This window comes from Notamacropus eugenii, chromosome 1, assembly GCF_028372415.1.
Source record: "Notamacropus eugenii isolate mMacEug1 chromosome 1, mMacEug1.pri_v2, whole genome shotgun sequence".
NCBI classification, from domain to species: domain Eukaryota; kingdom Metazoa; phylum Chordata; class Mammalia; order Diprotodontia; family Macropodidae; genus Notamacropus; species Notamacropus eugenii.
Genome location: NC_092872.1, coordinates 339,045,774 through 339,068,684, shown reverse-complemented (window position 1 = coordinate 339,068,684; position 22,911 = coordinate 339,045,774). Strand labels below are relative to the sequence as shown.

The following is a 22,911-nucleotide window of genomic DNA, read 5'->3' as shown; positions in this document are numbered from 1 at the left end:
TTAAAAGCTTTTTTAATTGAAGTGAATTGAAAGTATCCTGCTGCAGGATACAAGGCACTCTAACACTACTCTGCTCAGTACTTAGTGCTTAGAGCCTTACTCTTCACTCTAGACCTCTAGGTAACTTACTTTGTGATCCTGAGTCAAGTTCTTTGCTCTCTTTGAGTCTCTGTTTCCTCCACCGTAAAATGGGAGGATCATGTAATGAATTACATGATCTCCAAGGTCATAAGACCAATCTAATAATCTTCTTTATTTAAAATTTGACTGTTTTCAAAGCATTTATGCATGAGAATGTGTGCCCTTCGCAATAACCCTGTGAGGGAGGAACTGCATTATTTTTTCATCCTGGCCTATAATTTCATTGGGGTAGGAGTTCTGACCAAATACCTCCTTTTATCAATGTAGATCAGTGCCTGATAAGGAACTTAGCATCTTAGAGAGTGCAGGGTCATACAGATAGTATGTGTCAGAGGTGAGACCGAAAGTCTAGTCTTCTTGATCCCAAAGCCAGTTCTCTATATTCTGTTTGCAAAAATAATTGCCCCTATAATAGATGAGAAAATGGAAGTTCAGAGTATAGGCAGCCTTGAAAAGTAGTGGATTTCTAATCACTAGATGTATTTGAGCAGACTGCATGACCCCTTCTAAAGAAAGTCAAAAACGATTCCTCCTTCAGACATGGGATGACTCTCCAAGCAATTCCTAACTCCCAATTCTTTGCCACATTCTTTCCCCTAGATTATCATCTCTAGAGGGTCTGACTCACTCCTTGTTGGGCACTTTATATAGGATCTGGTTTGCACTAGCATATGTGACAGTTCTGCCTTATTTCCCAAGTGCCAAAAGTAGTAGTAGTGGGACAACAAAAACATGATTCCATAAGAACTAGGTGTATTATATTTGAGGAACCTAAACCTCATCTTGTTGAGTCTAATGGTTCAATAAACATTTAATCAACATTTATTAAGTTCCTACTCTGTGCAAAATATAATCAACAGCCTTGGAATCTAAAAGACCTGGGTCAAAGTTCTGCCTCACATACATATCAGCGGGGACAAGTGAGTTTAACCTCTCTGTTCCCATGGCCAGTCTCTAAGACATTGAGTTATACAACAGTTGCTCATCTGTACTAGCTGATAAGAGTTCCCCTTATTAAGGAAATCACAGGACCAGACAAAATAATGTAAAATACAAAAAAGACAGACATGAACTAATCTTCAACCGCAAGGAGCTTAATTTTTACTAGTGGGATTCTATAGGAATCCTTTTCTCTAAATAGACTCCTACTCTTCCATCCCTCCTCAAATTTTCTTCAGTCATTTTGTCTGGAGCTCTCCTTTGTGGTAACCACATCCTCCTTTGTAAAATCCTTGTTTTGCATGTGCCTTATCCACACTGCAAGCTCTCTGAGGACAGAGATTGCATTCTTCATTTGAATCTCCAGGTTGTAGTACAGAGGCTCACCCATAGAAGGTACTAAAGAGATGTTCATTAAATTGCATTCTTTCCAACTATCTCAACATGCCCCTGTGCTACTCCACATAAATAGTCTGTCCCCCAAATACATCCCACTTATCCATATCTCTGTGGCTTTGTTCATGCTGCTGTCTCAGCCTAAAATGCCCTCCCCCTCTCTTTTCTGGGCCAATCCATATCCTCCCCATCCATCAAAGCTCAGCTCCAAGTCTACCTCCTCCTGCAAGACTTCTCTAAATTCTCCAGCCCACACTGATCTCCCTTTCCTGAACCTTTGTCTATTTCACATTTTAGCATGTGTGCTAAATGTGCTATATCACACATTTAAACATATATGTCTTATTCAGTGATTGTTTCTTTGTGCATAAAGTCCTGTCTCCCCTATCAGACTGTAAATCTGTGGATAAACTCTGGTGCTTTTGCTTCTCTCCTGTGTCTCCTCCCCTTCCCCCCCAGGAAGTTCCAGGTTGGGCACATAGTGGTGTGAATGCTTGTTGGATGACCACTTCACATCCAAGATGAGTCAGACTCACCAGTCAGGTATTCCAGCACAGCAGCCATGTACACTGGAGCACCCACCCCAATCCTGTACTTGGGGTGTCCTTTCTTAATGTATCGCAACATCCGTCCCACTGGGAAGATGACTCCAGCCTTTGCTGACCGAGAGGTTTTGGTGGACTTCTTCTTCCCACCCCGGCTTGACATCTTGTTTTTTTCCTGGATGTGAAACAGCACACTACAAAGGCAAAGGGAAAAAGCAATCAGATCACCCTCTCCAATTCTGGGACCATCTAGAAGAGGACATGCCTGCATGGACTAACAGTCTACCTCATATCTGCGCAAATGAAAGACTGTGGATTTGGTTCTTCCACCTAGACCTGAAAACACTTAAGTCCTCTTTATTCTCTTGGAATGAATTTGCTCCCTCCTCCTTTAAAATAAATGATTCCACTTTCCATGTCTGACACTATGACATCCATTTACTTTATTTGCCATTCCATTTAAATATTACCATGAAAATGATGTGACTGTCCTTAAGTGCCTTTATAATGTATACTAAAAAAAAGAAAATTGGATTTCTTTGTTAGGTTCTCTGTGCTTTATATTAAATCATTATATTTACACAGAACTGAAACTCAGGGCTTACCTATTTGCTGACCATACATATTTTGAAGCGACTTCACTGGCATGGAGAATGACTGAATCTTAAAATCCATGACTAACAATGCTTATGGTTCTAAGTGGCAAGAGGAACTAACTTCCAAGGTCTATTTGGAATTTAATTTATGAAATTTAATTTATGGTTACCCCAGACTTGAAGGTTCTACCAAATATTTGCTGAGTCTAGAGAGAAATAGCAGTTAGGTCCTCTCACTCTAACCTGTTAAAGGTGATACTGAAGAATCAGGTAGGCAGTGAGGGGAAGCAAAGTAGGGGAAAGCAGCAAGACTGACAGGTAATATTGCTGTACTTCCTTATAGATACAGGGTCATACAGGGGAAAGTGCTACATTTGGTATCCAACACACTGGGTTCAAATCCTGGCTTAATTTATTTACTACTTGTGTGCCTTTGGAGAATAGGATATAAGGTATCATGAGGGTAGGAATGATTTCACTTTTGTTTCTATATCCCTACAGTCAAGCCTAGTTCCTGGATTACAGTAGGTCCTTAAATAAGTGCTTATTAAATGAATAAATATAATTTAAATTCTCTGAAGCCTAAGAGACAGCAAGGGATAGTAGACAGGATGCTAGACTTGGAAATCAGGAAGACCTGACTTCAAAGTCCACTTTTGAAACTTAGTGGCTGTGTGATTCTGGACAAGCGCATAATCTCTGTGAGCCTCCGTTTCTTTATCTGTAAAAGGAAAGAGTTGAACTGGATGATCTCTAAGGGCCCTTCCAACTCTAAATCTATGATCCTATACTCACAGAAGGCTCATATTTTTTTAAGTTTGTATTCTTAAAGCATTCAGTACCTGGAACCAGTGTGAGGGAAGTTATTTTTATTATATTAATAACCAACTATTAAATTAGGATTAAGTCTTCTGCTCTTTATTTCCTCATTCAGGGACCAGCCCCTGGAAGTCAGTCAGCCACTCTCTGAAAGACGAGGCTGGTAGATGATGAGACTGTGCAAATCCTCTGGAAACGATGCTCCACAATCTTGGGCAGGACCCCAACCAAGAGACCTGACTGCTGTTTAGAAGGCAAACAGAATCTAATCCAGGTGAATTTCAGCCTCAAAGCATTAAGCCCACGTCCTGCTCCCACCGTTCCCCTCCCCAGTCACTGGAGTTTAGAGTTTTCACCTCATGAAGGTGAAAACCAAGCAGAGTGGTCTGGGTGGAGATGGATTCCTCTGTCTAGATTGCTGCAGGCAGCAGATTCTCATGATCAAGCCACATTCTCAGCAGGAGGAGTTGAAGCCCACCTCCTTAATAATATGCCCACCCCTCCTTAACTGTTCCCCATCATCTCTCAAGGACATCCCCTTTTCCAAACGTTCACTAAGGCTTCCAGTCTCCATGTTTTTTGTCTTTGGTTACCAAGAGAACTTACTGACCACAAATTTATTGATTATTAGCTAGGCTAATTAATAAATTGATTATTTATTACTCAGAAATTGTCTCTTGGGTTTTTCATTCAAATCAAGTGTGATGGAACAATGAAGTCGGTGTCAGATAGTTCACTTTACAATTCACAGAATATTTTCCTAGAAATTACCCTTTGAGAAAGTAGGTAGTATACTATTTTTCCATTTGACAAATGAGAAAATTGAGACTTAGAGATTAAGTGACTCTACACAACTGGTAAATAACAGACCTAACACTAAAACCTAGGTCTTCCAGTTTGAAATCCAGTATTATATCTCGTTGTCATAGAATATGAATTCTTAGCAGAATCACTGACTGGCTATTGGCAGATCACAAAACCTCTTTATCTGCTCAGTTTCTTAATCTGTGAAATGGCCCTAACATCATTAAATAAGGGCTTAGTCATCAGCCCAGAGGGCCAGTTCTCTATATTAGTTCAGCTCTTTGAAGGCCACAGAAATATAAATGTTTATAAAAACACTAATTATAGTCTCATTAACAGCACTACTAGGTACACTCTATTCACTGCATCAAGCATTTTCCAATGATGCAACACATTTTATAGGTATCTTAGTACTTCATTCTTTCCCCCTAGGGGCTCTAATGTCCCTTGAGGCCTGGTTCAAATGTCAGTTAGCTTAATTCTTAGAAAAATCAGAGCTCTGTGACAGACAAATCTAACAGGAACTAAGGCTGCTCAAGCCTCTGTTCAGAATCAACCCAGAGATAGGTGTCCAAAGGAGAGAGCCTTATCTGGAGTACATCTATCCACCCATCCCCCAAAAGATGGCAAAGAGTCAACTGTTCCCTAAAGGGTAGATAATATAGAAACAGGGCTTACTGTCAGAAAGGTAGTCCTCATAATTTTAAGCCTTGCTCATTTTAATGAGAATGTTTGTTTACTGTCTAACAATGCAATGTCTCTCATTCCTTTACTATGAGGTGTAGGTAGCCTGTGTCTTATGTCAACTTTTTATCTTTACCACCATCTAACAGTACTTTCAATGACAGGTCACAGGATTGAGAGCTTCTGGAAATCTAGTCCAACTCCCTTATTTTAGAAATTAGGAAACTGAGGTTCAGAGAAATTAAATGCATACAAGTTGCAAAGTCTGAGTTACAAAGGTAATACAGTACAAAGCAGGGTGGCTGCAACTTGGGCCACCAACTTCACAGGGCTACAGTGAAAAATGCTTAATAAAAACGTTTGATGAATGAATGAATGTGACTTAAACTATTCCCTACTTACCGGTGCCTCTACCCACTAAGAAAGCAGGAAATGTGTGGTTCACATAATGTCTTAAGGATCCTGACCTGGTTTTGAATAAACATTTTGCTACCTTCCGTGTAGTGTTACTGCAGATATTTCTTAGAGCCATAAAGCCCAACTAGAAATTTCCATTGAGTCTATGGATATCAAAGTCATGTACTACTATGGTAATTTTTTAAATGGGTAGGTGTTTTTTGTTTTTAAATAGAAGCATATGGAAAAGTGATAAATATTTCCTGAAAATAGTTTAGCTCTTTGTTTGAACTGTGACTTTACCTCATAATACCCTTCAACAATCCCTGGGGGGCATACCCCACCTTAAGCAGTCATAGCTGCCTTTTGGCTAGTGACTTTTGGCTAATTACAGCTAGAAAAGAGTATGATCTCTGCTAAGGAGAGGAACAATTAGACTTCTATGCTTGACATGCTGTGAAGTACATCTTGTTCCCTAGAATTAAAGTTCTTTGTCCCATTTTGTATATTCAGGCATTCACAGGATCTGTTTCCAGAAGATTGCCCTGAAAAACTTAATAGCCCCAACTTTACATTTACACCTGGCCTAGGGAAGGGCCAAACTGCCTGTTAAGTCTGATATATGGAAAAGTGGAGGTGTGTGGGTCAGAACAAAGGCTGGTCTATTATAGCTATATATTTCAAACTTATAGAAATTAAAATTCTGAAAAATCGCATAAAGATTTTTTTATCTCTGTGTGAGTAATTTTTGCCAACAGTTCCAAACTAGCTAGTGTACAACATAAATAGTTAAAATGTTCAAAGTTTAGGCCCTAGTTCAGTAAGGCAAGACAGTGAACATTTGTCTTCCAGATTTTCACGTATACTTGCAATTTCAGGAAAGAGAAATGTACTTCAAATAAGGCTTTGCAAACGAAATAGTTTTTTTCAGACATGTCTCAGCCTGGGATTCAGAAACTATGGCCCCCATAATTCTAGATGAACAAGGGTAATAAGGACTTTTGTTTTCATATTCCACATGACCGGAGTTTCAGATCACCCTTCACCAGGGGATACTTGGCTGTATAGATTAAGGGGACTGGATCACAATGACCTTTCCATCTAATGAAGCACCCACTCAGCGTGAATGAGATTCAGGGCTGACTCCTTTCTCTCTAGCATGCAGAGAGATCATCTTTCTGATTTGCTTGCTATCTCTTTAGCCTTAACATCCTTCCCTGAAGCTGAGCTTCTGAGATACCAAACCAGCAGTCAATCTAGGGAGGAAAGCTCTTCTATGTATTAAATCAAGTGCTTAACATGGGGTCTGTGAAATTATTTTTAAATTTTAATAATTTTATTTCACTATGTAATTGATTTCCTTTGCGATCCTATGTATCTTAACTTATACAATTATGAACATTCTGAGAAATGATTCATAGGCTTCCTCAAACTGCCAAGGAGACCCAGGTTTAGTATGGAACAAATATGACTGATAACAGCAATCTTTTAACTCCTTTCAATTTTGTACAGTATAGACAAATTTCAGCATTTCAAGGGTATTTTTCATACTTAGTCCATTTTATATTCATTTCATTCCAAGATTTTTAAGTTAAATTGGAGAAGGCATCTGTCTGAGCAGCATGCCATAATTAGTCACATAGAATCAAGCACCCTTACTCCCTGGTCATGTTTCACAGCAAAGCATCTATAAAATAAGTTTCTATATCAGATTCTTAAATATTTCCCTTTGAACTGAGACACAGATAAAGGTAGTGTTTTCACCTTTCTGTATTTACATGATGCCTTTCTTTGTGCATTATTTCCTTTTTTTCCTCCCAGGTTAACTTGCTGAATGACCTCGTATGCATCCCTTTTCCATTCTGGATTCTATCTACTGTTCAATAAAATCAGAAGGCTGATTGGTATCTAAGATTCCTTCCTGCTCTACTCTGAATTTAAATCACTAGCCCTTCTTTTCCACCAGCTCGTGCCCTCCCTGCCAAAAGTTATCTTACTTTTATTTGATATGGACTCTGTACATACTTAAGAACATATGTATTATTTCCCTCTGATAGACCATAATTTCCTGGAGGAAAAGAACTGTTTTGTTTTTGTCTTTGCAAATTCAATGCCCATCACAGTTCCTGACACACAGTAGGTACTTAATATAGAATTACTTATTAGTCATTGTGGAAGAGTAACCAGAATATATTTTCTAGCTACGTAGTCTACTTTCCTATCCCCATAAAATCTTTGAGAATGATCTATACACACACTGACAGCATCCTTGATGAAAGTATCAAACAACCACAGGGAAGCTTCCCCAAATAGCTCTGTGGAAGCATGAATGCCACCAGGTTGGGTAATATGATTTCACTCCAGCTATGACTGATGAGAGCTAAGTGCCTATGGAGAAGAAGTGCCTACAGAGAATGTATAAAAGATACTAGACATATAATGAAGAAATCAAAGTCATGAATTCAACTCCTCTGACTCGGATCTTCTTAATTACAAGTCTAGCCTTTGGGGTCGGAAGACATGAGTCTGTGTCTTGGCTCTGCTACCTAAGACATCTTGAACAACTCTGTACCTCTCTCCTCATCCTTTAAATGAGGGGACTGCACTGGATCAAAGATGCTTAATTTTTTTCTGTGCCATAGACCCCATTCTTAAGTGTTTTTAAATGAATGAAGTAAAATACATAGGCTTACAAAGGAAACAAATTATTTTCAAATGCAGCTATGAAAATACATTAAAAACTAGTTCATGGACCCCAGGCTAAGAAACCCTAGCCTAAATAGATTCTTAATTTGTCCTGTGAAGTTTGGATTGAGCCTCAAGGATCACTTGAAGAGTTAGTCATATGTGGCCTCAAGGCTTCAGGTTCATCGCCTCTGGGTCACTAGCTGATCCTTTCCACCTCTTAAATCGTATGATCCTAATTTATCTCTCTATTCCAAACTGAAAATATGTGCTTTTCTTAGACTTATTTTTATGCAAACTCTGACTTTCCCCACTTGAATCACACTAGAGCCCTCTCTGCTTTCTTACACATCCATCAAATGTTGTTATGTTTGGGAAAGTGATTGGCTATTACCCTTTATTTTGCATATGTCTCTGACATATACACATTTATGTACATATACACATATATACCTATTTCTACATACACAAATATACATACACATACATATGTTATGTTATTTCGATTGACAGAATATAAGCTCCTCAAGGGCAGACTATTTCATTTTTGTCTTTATACCATCCCTAATACAGTAGTATACACTAGGCACTTAATAAGTACTTGTTAACTGACTGTATCTCCAACTGAAATATGAAATCCTAGCAATAAAGTCTTCTGGGTCCCCTGCATCACTGATTTGATATTGGACACACAGTAGGAGCTCTATAAATGCTTTTCATTTCAATACTTCAGAAGATCCATTTCATGAATATGGGCATTCCCTCCAATGACATTGAGCGTAGCCTAATACATACAGAAAGATCACAGACTTCAAGCTAAGAGGAAACTTAGATATAATTGAATCTAATCCCCTCATTATACAGATGATGAAACTGAGACCCAAAGACATGAAATGACTTGCCCAAAGTTATACAAATAGTAAGTGGCAGAGCTGAGATTTGAACTCGGGTCCTCTAACAACAAATCCAGTGCTCTTTCCACTGTGTCACAACACGTAAGTAGATAAACATGTCTTCATGAGTTTTTAGTAAGCTATTTTCAAAAAAATTCACCACATTTTGGCCAACTCTGTGATGGTGATGAATGGATAAGACTTCTAGATTTAGAATCAGGAAGACTTGAGATTGAATCCTACCTCATATACTCACTAGATATGTGACTCCTAAGGAAATCATTTAACCTCAGCCTAGGTTTTCTCACTTGCAAAATGAGGCTCACAACAGCACCCATGTCACAAGGCTTTTGTGAAGTTCAAATAGGATAGTAAAGCTCTTTGGAAATCTTCAAGGCCAATAGGAAATCCAGGGATACTTACCAGAATATCACCCTGCCAGCTGCTTAAACTTCTCATCTTTCAAACAGATAGAATACTTACAGGCCCCTTGGCCTCTAGAAGGCACAGACTGTTTGGAGAAGAGGTTCTTCTCCATGCCTAGAATGTTCAGCCTCTTAGAACTCTTGGCTCCTTCCAAAACTCAGCCCAAGGGCTACCTCCTTAAAGAAGCCTGTCCTGAGCCCTTCAGTCATGAGCACATTTATTGCTCTCTATTTCACATGTCTGTAAATATACTGCATGCCCCTAGTACATTGATAGCTCCCTCATAGGCAGAAACTGGCTCTCTCTCTTCTATTTGTTTTCCCTGGGCCTGACACATATTAGGCCTTAAAAAATGCATATTGACAGACTGATTAATCATAAAATTTAGAGCTGAAAGAGCTCAGACATCATCTTCTGGTCCTATCCCCTCTTTTTATGGGTGAGAAAACTGAGGCTTAGAGAAGTTGAATAATTTACCCGAAGTCACACAGGTATTGAGTGTCAGAGCTGGGACTTGCACTGCCTACCTCACAAGATTGTTATGAAGATAGTGCTTTATTACATATAATAATAATAATAATAATGATAGCTAACATTTCTATAGCTCTTACTATGTGTCAAGCACTGTGCGAAGCATTTCACAATTATCATTTATGCCTCTCTTCCAGCTGACTTCCTTTCCTAATTTTGGGAATACATACCAGTTCTGAGCAATACTCTGTGTGTGACTTTTTTAAGACACCATTATGAGAAATGCCTGTCATGCCTACACCAGAATCCATTAATAGCAATTCCACTTCCAAAGTACACAGCAACTTTCCTCCAAGGAGTTCAAAGTGCTGCATTCACATGCCCTTCTCACATACTTGTAAGAGAGATGAGTAGGCCAAAGATGGTCCTTTTCTCTTCTATTACAATTCACCAAACTAAGGCCCACAAAAGTTACAAAACTAACCTAAGGTTAAACAGTGCATAGCTCAGTCAGAATGGAATCCAGATATCCTGATTCCCCAGCAACAAAGGAAACAAAAAGATGTCCAAAATTATCTCCAAGTAAGCACCTCTGCACATCTTTTAAAAGTTTCTCTCCTGCAGAAAGCCAAATAAAGGGTTTTTTTTTCAGACTTGCTAAATTACCTCCATTATTAGACAGACCTAAAAACCAAGTAGCAAGAAGCAAATAATCAAGACAAATTACAAAATGGCTTAAAGATAGATTGTCAAGTTTTTTTATTAGCTAAATAATTAATACTTGTATATTTGCCACAAATAAAAGTATTGATTAGAGTCTGACTGGTGACAGCTATTTAAAGGTAATTACATCCTACTATAAGGATGACAGATTCTGTAAGATTAGCGCTCAGATCAAAGTCATGTTGTCACAGGATAATGATCTCATGGAGTTGGATAAATGCCCACTTTCTACACAAGCATTTGTCACCCTCCCATCAACTTCAATCACCAAGGCCAATCTGAGACACTTAATTCTGGAGCATGAGACACTAATCCTGTTACAACATTCCCTTCCATTTATTCCCATCATACAAAATGATTAACCGTGTCACTGTTGTCACTCCCAAGAGGCATAGGATACAGTACAATAACCATCACTCACTGGGCTGGGGTTAAAAAGTGTCACTCTGATTGGCTTAAAATAGGGGCCTGATCTAGTTTTCCAGCCAATCAAGAATGTCATATGTCCCCATTCATTCATTTTCTCACACACACACACACACACACACACACACACACACTTCTTTGAAAGCATGCTGTACTAGATAAGTATCCTACAGTCAACTTCCTATAATCCTTTGGAAACAAGCCATGAAGTGCAACAGGTGAGCTCAATGTATATATAATCCAAAGACCCAGTTATTCTGTACTTCAGAATATTGTTTGTAACTTTACCTGCTATACATCTGTCTTCCTGATTTGTTTATTTGGGGCTTAAAACTAACCTAGTGTGCATATGAACATCAGCTAATTGACAGGGAGTTTCAATTTGCCTTGGAAAATCTACTACAAAAAGGGTTAACACCAATGCAGAGCACACAAACCATGATTACTCACTTACAGGAATTTTCATCAAATGTTAATGGCCAGTAAGTAAAACAAAAATCTCTCTAGTCCTCATTTCCATTCTCTTTACAATCACTCCAACTCAGGAAAGCCTTAGACTCCCAAAGAACCTCACTTCATAACCAGTTTTCTTTCTTTAATTCATCCTCCATACAGGCACCCAACGGATCTTCCCTTTGAATTACTTTGGTCATGACATTTCTCAGAACGCCCCCCCTGCCTAACGATTAAAGCAGAGAATTCTTTTAGACTTACTCTGAACTACCTTTCTAACCTGATCCTGATTTCCTAGCAATGTAGGAAACAAATGTAGGACTTTCCTCATGCTATTATTTCTGCCCTTCCCCATCTTTACACACATCACCCCTAATGTCTAGAAGAGAATGCCTCCCCCCAGCTTCATCTTTTAAAGTCTCCATTTTACTTCAAGTCCCAAGCTGACTTCAGATGTCATCTTGTCTATTCTCCCTGGGGTCATAGCCATGTATTATCTTTCCCCATCCTTTCCCTGTTGGATTGTAAGGTCTACATCCCCAGACCCAAGCACAAGGCCGTGCACATATGAGGCGCTTGTTGCATTGAATTAAGGCAAATGCCTGATTCACAAAGTGATTTCCTCACCCCATCCCCAGTCCACAAGCTCCTTCCATTTGGAAAGGGTGTGCTTCAATACAAAACAGAAAACATCCACTCTAAAGGAAACCCATCAAATAAAAGCTCCCAGGAACAGTGAAGCTGTTCTGTGAAAAAAAAAAAAAAAACATTTCCAAACAATAATACATTTCCAAGATTCTTGACTGCTAAATGATTCTTCTAAGCCATTCACACAGAAGAGCTAAACTTTCTTCTAATTATCAGCAAAGAGAACATAAGCTTGTGAACTTATATAGATGAAACACTGGCTTGCAGACATTCTTGGAACCACAAGCTGGAAGACACCTCAAAGGTTATGTAGTCCAACCCTCTCATTTTGCTCATCTGGAAACTGAGGCACAGAGAAGTGACTTTTCCAAAATCATACAAATCCTAAGTAGTAAAACTGGGATTTGAACCCAAGTTCTCCAACTCCAGATCTGCTGCCAATTCACTGGACCAAGTGGCCTCAGTGAAACTGGAATGCATAGAAAAACACAAACAGAATACAGAAGTGGGTAAAATACTTGGACACCGTAACACCTTTTTCTTTCAGGGTTTCAGAGAATTCTTCTCAACTAAGAGACAGAAAACCACAATCTCTACAGTAGTCTGCTCTGACCACTGGCCCTAGATCTGTAAAAAAACTGAGGAACAATCTCCTAATACAGCTGCAATAACGCCAAAAGCAGCGAGGCTGTTGTTGGGGTGTTGTTTTGGGGTTTTCCTTCTGACTTAAGCAAGTAAAGCAAGTTTTACTACACTGCTCAGTGGCAGTGGTGGGGGAAAAAAAATGAACAAGCTTGATGTTATGATGACTTGTCCAAAGTAAATTTTTTGTAGGTTATCTTGGAATAATATTTCAAAATTCCCTACTACTTTGGGCCTCCTTAGGTAAGTGGGTAAATTATGAACTGATTGTTTTCTTTTCTGTTAAAATAGCTGTCAGAAAGTTCAAGGTGATCTAGGTGCTGAAGCCTAATTTGTGCATTATTCAAAATTAGAGGTGGCAGGAACTTCAGAAACCATTTTGTCCAGTTCACAGCTGTTTAACAATCCCTTCAACAACATCCCTACAAGTGCGCATCCAACTTTTTCCTGGAGACTTTTGGGTAGGGGGAAATCCCAGTTAATTTTTAGGAAGTTTTTACTCTCATGGAGTCAAAATCGGCCTAATTTTTACCCATTACCACTAGTTCTGCTATTCAGGCCCAAGTTTAACTATGCATCTTCCACATGACCCCCCCTGTCAATACTGGAAGACAACTATTACATCTAACCTGAAGTCTAATCTTCTCCAGGTTACACATTCCTACTACCTTCAACTTATCCTATCAATTGATCCCAGGACCCTCCATCATGCAGGTTGCCATTCCTCCTGAACTTCTCTAGGTCTTTCCTAAAACTGGGCCCCCAGAACTGAAGACAGTGCTCCATACTTGAGCTGAAACAGGAAGAACACAGCGGGACTCTCACATCCCTAGCCCTCTTTTAATGCAACCTAAGATTTCATTTTCATTTGCTGGCACTGGATCACAGTTGACACATGTTGATCTTGAAGTCCACTAAAACCCCTAGATCTGTTTTTTTTAATGACTGTCTCAAAGTCATTACCTATTAATAATAACTCATACTCAAGGCAGCTGGATGATGCAGCAGGTAGAGCACTGGGCTCAGAGACAGGAAGAGCTTTGTTCAAATGCTACCTCAGATACTAGCTATGTTAACCGTAGGTTAGTCATAACCTTACTCTGTCTCTCCCTCCCATCTATAAATGAGAAGGGGGTTGCCTCCAAAGTCCTTTCAAGTTCTAAATCTATGATACTATTCAATAGTGCTCTAAAGTTTACAAAACACTTTCCCCTCCAACAAGTGTGACAAATTCTGCTTATGTCACAGAGATGTTGCAAAGATTAAGTGAGGCAATGTAAGTGAAAACATTATGAAAACTATACAATGCGAAGCACTGTACATACATGAGTGGTTATGGTCATTTCTATTATTTTTAAAAAGAAATCATCACTTTATTTCATTGCATCACCTATCCAGAGCAAGGCTATAAGGCTGTGCAGAGAAAGATATGACTCAAGCCAAGACCTAGGTTGTGGTCCCTTTGCATCACTGACTTGCTATGTGACCTTGGACATGCACAGTGCCTGGTAGAAAGTAGATGCTTAATGTTTGTATATAATGATTGATGCATGAGTCCTTATCCCCTTTCCTTCAAATGATTATCATATGGTATAACCTCAAGAACCCTCATCATCCCAGTCACTCTTTTCTGGACACTCTCCTGTACAACATCCTTCCTCAAATGTAGTATTTAGAACTAAAAACAACACTAAAAGAGAACATAAGCTCCCTCAGGACAGGAAGTTTCATTTTTGTATCCACTGTTTGGTGTCTGGAACCTAGTAGGCACTCAATAAAGTCTAGGTAAATGAATAAAAGAACTATATTGTCTGACTAAAACTGAACACTTAGGGGAGTACCACAGGACCGTACATTTAGAGCTCAAAGGGCCCTCAGTGGTGGTCCTCCCATTTTATAGAGGACAAAACAGAGGCCCAGAGAAAAGTGAATAACCAGAGACTGACCCCAAACCTAGCACTCTTTCCATCATACCACTGCATTCCATGTTCTGGGCACTGTGATTCTATCAAGATGAAATTAGCTTTTTTGGTTGCCATGTGTGTTGACTTGAGCTGCTATTCACTAAAATCCTCCGTTTGTATGCTATGGGAAACTGAACAATTTCTGAGGTCTGAAAAAGAAAAATGTCTCAATATCCAAGTGCTTCCTGGTATAATTTCATGCTTCCTTTACCCTTTATTTCCAGTACTACATGTGTCAGCTTTCAACACTAGCACAGCTAGGTGGTGAAATGGATAGAGTACTGAACTTGGAATCAGAAAGACCTCAGTTCAAATCTTGTCTTGAACATAGTGGCTGTGTGGTCCTGGGCAAGTCACTTAACTTTTCAACCTCAGTTTCTTCATCTGTAAAATGGGCACAACAACAGCACCTGTCTTATATGGTTGTTATGGGCTTAAAGTACCATTATTAAGCTTAGAGGGCTTTATAAATGCTAAATACTGCTACTATTAAATTAAGAATATAAACCTAGATTTTTTGAGATCGTGTATTTGACTATCTCACTGTACAAAGCAGAGAAAAAATATATAATTTCAAAATTCTGATTGCTTTTGTAAAAAGTAAAAATGTTTTTACAAAGAGGAACTCTAATTTTCTCATGAAATTTAGGGAGTACAACATACTAAAGTTGGTTTGGATTGATAGAAGAGTTAGTGCCAAGTCTGGGAAATCAGAGGTTCTAGGTTTTGTTTTACCACGGACAGTAAATTAGTGTTTGCTTCCATAATCAAATGGGTCTCAGTTGGCAAAATTGAGTTCCAAAGCTGTGAATGAGTGCTACTAGCCTCCCAAAAAACAAATCATCTTTAAAGAAAGCCTAATCTTAAAAAGGAAGGAAGCACCTTGAACTGTGAAACCTCAAACTAGGAGGGTGAGGAAGGGAAACTGGCAAGACCCTATAATTTTCTATTCTTACAGGATGTTTTATGGCATCGTTAAAATCTTACAAGTTTTTCACAATAAGTGCAAGTGTTAGACTTAAGATTTACTTGCTCTTCATAACCCATTTGGTGTTTCGAAATAAATCATTTTCTTAACGTATACAACTGCAGTCCCAATCTGAATGAACTCCATTTAAATAATGGAGGTTGTAATGAGTCGTCAGTTAAGGGAGTCACCCATAATGGCCAGGGGAGATGACCGACAACACTCAAACATCCCTCCCAATCTCTACCCATCCTCCTCCAAGGAACAGAGAGGCAAGTCTGCAGTTCCAATGTTTTCTCAACCCTCCAAAGGATCAAAGGTGCAGAACCAGAAAGGACTTGGAGGTCATCTACTGCAGTCCCCTCCTTTTACAGATGAGGAAACCAAGGCCCAAAGTGCCCAAGATTACACAGGGCAGTCTGACAGAGTCAGGTATCGAACTCAGTTCTTCAGGCTCCAAATCCAGCATTTCACCAAGCTGCAACAGAAGGGAAATATAAGCCCTTCCGGGAATTACCTTCAAGAAAAACATTAAAACTGTAAACAGGAGAACTAAAGAGAAACTAAAGAACTTGTGGTGCTGGTCGGTCCCCCGAACTCCCATCTTTTCCTAATGAGAAGAAGCCTTTCCGGACATCACCTTCGGGTACCCACAGGGTCAGCTGGGTCCCACCCGGGCCGGGGTAGCTCCTCGGACTTCTCCCCGCCTCCACCCAGGATAAGTAACGGCAGGACCCGGGGTGGTCACGGCTCCAATCCCCCCCCACGCACATCCAGCTCCTTCCTTCCAGGGCTTTCTTCTCTGCCCTCACTGCCTCTGCCAGTATTGTTCTGGGCACCTCGGAACCCCCCCTTCTCTCTCTCCCATGCACTCTCGTAACTCCGGGGCGCCACGTTGCCGCCGACGCCGCCTCATCTTCCAAGTGCAACTTTAGGCACCTTTAACACAACAAGACTCTCAAACACCGCCCTGGGCACAGGCCTGGCAAGGAAGGGGGAGGGGAAAGGAGGGGGAGGGGAGGAGTCCTTTTCTTCACCTCTTTCCAGGTTCTGCACCTTCCCTTCAACAAGCCGGCGGCACCAGGCTCTACCCCGACCCGGGAGCCCCCTCCGAGGGCCGGGGCTCCGCCAAGGGCGGGAGGCTCCGCCGGCTCCGGGCCCGGGAGGGGAGTGGGGGCGGCTGAGAGGAGGAGGGCAGCGGCAGCGTCAAGGATAGGATGCTTGCTTTTTTTTCTTCCAAAGGAAGTTGGTTTCCGGGTTTATTTTTAAAAATTAAGAAGCTGTCGGCCTTGCAAGCTTCCTCGCAAGAAAGGGAAAAAAGCAAGGCGACCTCTTTGAAGGAAAAAAAAAGGAGGGAGGGAAATGAGGAAGAAACAAACGAAATCTACCTTCCTTCCTTCTTTCTTTCTCTCGCTCTCCCGGCAGCTGGAGCAGGTTCCCCCACCCCCACCCGCGGGCTCCGACCAGCCTCTCCCCCACCCCGCGCCCAAAGCCCGACGAGAGAGATACAATGTATCCTCTCCGGGAGGCCCGGGCCGCCCGGAGCCAGAATGCTCAATGCAACACCGGGCGCTCCGCAGGGCAGCCCCCCGGCGCCGGGGGTCGGCGGCCGCGGCTGCCCGAGCACACAAGCGCACGGCCCCAGAGGAGCGGGAAAGCCCGGACCCTCCCCCCACCCCAGCCGATCACTTACGGAGCGGCTCCCAGGCAGCGGCGGCAGCAGCAGCAATATGTCTCCGGCCTCGGCCGCTCTCGCTCTTTCTCTCCGCGCTCGCTCGTCCAGTCTCTTCCCCCCCACCTCCCTCTCGCTCGCGCGCGTTCACTCTCTCCCCTCTCTCCCTCTCTCTCCTATCAGCCGCCGTGTGAACTGGAACCAGTCGGCAGCGTCTGTGTGAATTCCCACAATGCACCGCGAACCTCTCGTCACATCCCCATCCTCGGCCCGTGTCCGGCTGGCAGCGGTCCTTCCCTTCCCCCTCCGCTCCTCCCCCGCATGCTGCGTCCCCGTGCACGCGCCCCATCTACACCCTCCTTTTCCAAAGCGCGGCCTCGCGCGTTCCCGTACGAGCCCGCTTCGGAGCGCAGCCTGAAGCTTCTCCAAGCGCCCGAGCCCAGCTGCCCCGCTGCCCCGGGCCTCGGAGCCCTCCGCAGCAGAGCCTGGCTCCTTGTCCAGGGCACGCTCGAGCTCCGGTCCTGCAGTCTGAAGGGCCTTCTCCTTCTCCTTCTCCTCCCTCCGGTCGGGTAGCTGCTTCCCAGTTTAATTCGAGAAGCATTATGAAATAAATGCCTTCTGTTTGCTAGGCACTGAGGTGGAGAGGCTCTCGGGAAACAAAAGACGCCCACAGAAAGCCAGAGCCTACCTCCGGGAGTTTGCCTAGTGCGGGGTGGGGCTGGCCTGTCCCGCTGGCGCGGCACAAGGTAACCCCCTCGCTACCTGCGGAGACTTTAACGCCGTCGCCTCTCTCCTACTTCAGTGGACGCAGTGGTCCCTGCTCAGGCCCTTCTCGGGGCTTCTCCCCGATAATCTCTCCAGACTGTAGTGTGGCTGCCAGTCTGGAGGTTGCCCTTTGAGAAAAGCCGGGGGTCTGTGGAGGTGTGGGGGAGCAAAACTCAAAACGCATCAGCTGTAGCCAGAGCTCTCCTTGGAAAGAAATCTGTGCCCCTGTCCGTAGGGAAGGGGACCGAAGCAGGAGAAAGACTTGGAAGTAACTGAGGGCTGCCCAGTCCGCTCCCTCTAACTTGTCTACCTCAGGTGAGAGCTGGGAAGAACCTGATTCACCGTCTAGTCCAGACCCTGCCTTTGGTAGATGAGGAAACTCAACCCCAGACGAGGAGAAGTAGGAACTGAAGATCCCACAGCAGCTCGGGCAGCGGAGACAGTGCTCCAACCCAGGTCCTTTCATTCGTTCAAAGTGGAGTGCTCCTTCCACCACGCACAGCAGAGCACTCGCTGAGGACGCCTGTTGGAAGCCTTCTTAGTGGGATCAAAGACTGACCCTCTCCCAGGCTGATTTAGAAATGGAGAAAAGGAAGTGGAAGAAACCACTCTTCCTTGTGATTTTCAGATTCATAAAGTACAAAAAGTCCATTCTCAGGAAGTAGGAAAGGAGAGAGGACATCACAGACTTGAGGAAAAACGTGCGTGTGTGAGAGTCTTCAGACCACTGATGTCCCTAAAGACTTTCCTATGAATGCAGCAGTTTATTGGCTCAGAGTTGCCTGGTGCTTTTAAAGTGTAAGAGAATTGCCCAGGGTCATGTAGCCAGTGTGTTAGATGCAGGATCTAACGCATGTTTTCTGGACTAGAAGCTCACCCTTCTATCATCTAGTCTTCTCCACCTCTCATTATCACTCCAAAAGGGCCACCCAGAAAATGTCAGTAACTACTGAGCTAAATGGCTTTCTCATCTCTACAAAATCTTTATGTGATTAATGGACACTCAGATTATAGCACTTATAAAGATATGAGGAAAAGAGATTTTCACAAAAGATACTTCACAACGGAAGACATCTTTACAGGCACATAATTGACTGGAGGGCACCAAAAATACAAGATCCTAATGTGCTTATGTTTTATTGACTATAAAATAGTACTTGATATAGTACAGCCACATATCACCTAAAAAGCTCTCTTCCAACAGTGATTTCCTTTCATATGAGACTGCTTGAAAGATGGAACAGCAGATAACTTTGTTTTCCACTCTAATTATTATTATCAAGGGAGGCATAAAATAAGGAGATATAGATATGACAAAGATGCTTCTTACTGTTATGAAATATATCCTTCAAAAAATATGAGTTAAAGAGGTATTTCCTACAGATTGTGGGATCCTCCAGGTGCTTCTGTTTCACATTGTGATCATTGCATCAGGCACTGGAATACAGCAGATTTCCCTAATGAGGTATATAATCACTCAAAAGAATTTGACCTAACTTCCCACAGGAGAGCAAGACCATGACATGAAGTATGTTAGGGAATTCACACAATTCATCTATCAGTACATATATCTTGGATAGTAAACTATGATTGGACAGTGAACAATATTAGAATTATATAGAAGGAGGGGAGCAAGCTAGTTAGCCTTTTGGAATTGTGTACTATTTTTAATGACTTGAACATTTCCCAGGAAACAGAGACATCTTTTTTTATGTCAATATTCTTTCCGTGATTCTGTTTGGTTATGGCCTATCACAGTCTCTGAAGAATTAAAGTTTCAGGTCACCTCAGGGATAATGGAGAGGTACTTGGTAGAACTCAATAGGCTGTAACATCACCAGTGCCAAATTGCTTGATAAAAGAAATAACATCAGAAATATGACTGGAAAAGGAGGTAAGCTGAGAATGAAGGAGGAATGACTTGATGGATAGCTGACTGGTATTCACACAGTGTGAAAAGGCCCTTGGCACATTGGTTAGACTCCCAGACTGAGGACTTAGGGGAGGAAATAGATAAAACTAATGAGGCATTAAGAAATGTGGCAGGAGTTTCCCTTCTCTGGAGATCTCCAAAGGAAGGATAGATACACATTTGTCAGAGGTGTTGTAGAAAAAAAATAAAGAGATATATAGAAATAGGCTGGACTAAGTGGTAACCTCTAACTCACATTCTGTGAACATGTTTTTACATCTACCATCTTCTTTGATTCTCACAATAATCCAATGAGGTCAATAAGGTAGTTATTGTTTCTTCCTCCATCTCTATATGGTGAAATCCTACCCATTTTTCAAGGTCCTGCCTTGTCCAGGAGGTTTTACCTGTTCTTCTTTGATTAGAGTGATCTCTCCCTCCTCTAATAATCTTTTGTTTGGATCTCTCCTATGGACTCACTACATTCCATTTTATATTACAGCTATATGGTTATTTCTGTCCATTTCATTTATCCCCTCTACTAGATTATAAGCTTTTTAGAGTAAAGATTATGTCTTATTTTTTTTTTTATCTCCAGCATCCAGTAGATACTTAATGCCTGTTAAATGAATGAATGGATAGATGTACTAATGAACTATTTTATTTCCTATTAATAGGGAATGTGCCATCTTAACTTTTTATTTTTGCATTTTTATTTTTCTCTGTTTCTGTCTTTTCTCTCTTTTTGGTACTTTGATTATTTAGTATGTCATTACTTAACTTTCATTTAGGACTATATCTTTTGCTCATATTTCCTTTATTGATTACTAGTTTTTATTGAATTATGATCAGTAAATGATATATTTAGTGTTTTCACATTCTTGTTATGCCTTCAAACACAAATCAATTTTTGTAAATAATGTGATGCTGAGAATTATGTGTATTCTTTAATTCCATACTCCAAAACTACTTGAGGTTTTTCGAAATCTATTTTTTCCAACAATCTCTTCAGCATTTTTCTTGTTGTTTTTCTTTCTGTTAGATTTTTCCAGTTCTATAGAAGAATATTAAAATGTCCTATAGTTATCATTACTATCAATATCTTTTTGAAGCTCCATCAGCTTTTACTTTAAGAACTTAGATGCTTTGTTATTTAGTATGTACATATTTAATAATCTTATTTTTTCACTGTCTATGGTGTCTCCAAGCATAATGTAGTGTTCATGCTTATCTCTCAATATTATCTATTTTTATTATTGCATTAAAATCATAAATACAGTTCCTTTTTTATAACTGTATGAATCATAATAAATCTTGTTCTAGTACTTCGCTTTCGTTTTGTTCATCTCTCTATGTTTTAAAAATGTTGTGTACAGAAAAGTATTATTGAGTTTTGTTTCCTTATCATTTCCACCATTCCCATTTGTTTTAGTAAAACAATAATGTCCTAATAAGTCATTCAGTCCACTCATGTGTAAGGTTAAAATATGGTTAAATGTATTTTATTCCATTAAATTCTGTCATATTAAATTTAAAATCAGCATCAAGGCACTTCAATTTGTTTCTTTTATATGTATCTGATATCATTGCATCCCTTACCCTGCCCCCAGCCCTTTTTTTTTGCCCTATCCTTTTCCACCCAGAAAATAGTGTTACAGAATCTTCCCTTCCCTCTAAGAAACTATTTAGTTTCATAATTTGAATAATATTCATTTGTATTGCCCCTTTCTAAGAAGTGCTGATTTAATTCTCTTCTTTATTCCTTTCTCCTCTGAGGATACTCTAACTTCTAATTTCTTATTCATGGGTTTTGTGGGCCTGTATTCTTTCTTTATTCTTTCTAGGACTCATACAAATTGGGGTTTTTGCAAAACAAAAGCCTTGTTCCTTACTCTATCTAGCCTAACTCAATGAAATTTCAGATCTCTCTCAAGTCTTCCTTCTCTCCGCTGCTTACTTTCTGCATTTCCTCTCATCTCTGCTCTTCTCCTCTCCACTCTTCTCTCTTCCCCCACCCCCTCGGTTTCTCTCTCTCTCACACATGTTTTTATAAGGAACCATATTAATTTTTTCTGATTAAATTTCTCTTTTTATTTTTTAAAATTAATTTGTTTTCAGTTTTCAACAATCACTTCCAAAAGTCTTAAATTTTCTCCTCCTCCCTTCCCCCTCCCTCCCCTAAGCAGCATGCAGTCTTGCATAGGCTATACACATACATTCTTATTAAACACATTTTCACATTAGTCATGTTGCGTAGAAAAATTAAAATGAATGGGAGAAACCATGAGAAAAAACAAAACATAACACAAGAGAAAACAGTCTTCTTCATTCTGCATTCCAATTCCACAGTTCTTTCTCTTGATGTGGACAGTTTTTTGCCTCGAGTCCTTTAAGAATGTTTTAGGTGCTTGCATTGCTGTGAAGGGCTAAGTCTATCAGAAATAGTCCTCTCACACTGTGGCTGGTACTGTGTACAGTGTTCTCCTGGTTCTGCTCATTTCACTCAGCATCAATTCATGTCAGTCCTAGGCCTCTCTGAAGTCCTGCTGTTCATCATATTTTATAGCACAATGGTATTCCATTACATTCATATACCACAACTTGTTCAGCCATTTCCCAATTGATGGGTATCCCCTCGATTTCCAGTTCTTGGCCACCACAAAGAGAGCTGCTATAAATATTTTTATACATATGGGACCTTTTCCAATTTTTATGATCTCTTGGGGATGCAGTCCTAGAAGCTATATTGCTGGGTCAAAGAGTGTGCACATTTTTGTAGCCCTTTGGGCATAGTTCCAATGCTCTCCAGAATGATTGGATCAGCTCACAGCTCCACCAACAATGAACTAGTGTTTCAACTCTCCCACATCTTCTCCAGCATTTATCATCTTCCTGTTTTGTCACATTACCCAGTCTGATAGGTGTGATGTGAGGAACCATATTA

General features: G+C 40.8%; 1 protein-coding gene across 8 annotated transcripts in view; it reads right to left on the bottom strand.

Moving 5' to 3' along the window:
- The window catches only part of MACROH2A1 (macroH2A.1 histone), a 99,345-nt gene extending 81,732 nt beyond the window's left edge, over nucleotides 1-17,613 (bottom strand). For 4 of the 8 annotated variants that reach the window (XM_072629893.1, XM_072629897.1, XM_072629894.1 and 1 more), the window contains exons 1-2: nucleotides 17,312-17,528; nucleotides 2,013-2,215 (exon numbers count right to left, since the gene is read on the bottom strand). In XM_072629893.1, the coding sequence (XP_072485994.1) occupies nucleotides 2,013-2,184 (172 nt within the window). In that variant the 5' untranslated portion in view covers nucleotides 2,185-2,215; nucleotides 17,312-17,528. Of the gene's footprint in view, nucleotides 1-2,012; nucleotides 2,216-17,311 lie in introns of all 8 variants that reach the window. The other 4 variants (XM_072629891.1, XM_072629895.1, XM_072629896.1 and 1 more) reach the window with 2 other exon arrangements.
- Nucleotides 17,614-22,911: the final 5,298 nt, after the last annotated feature.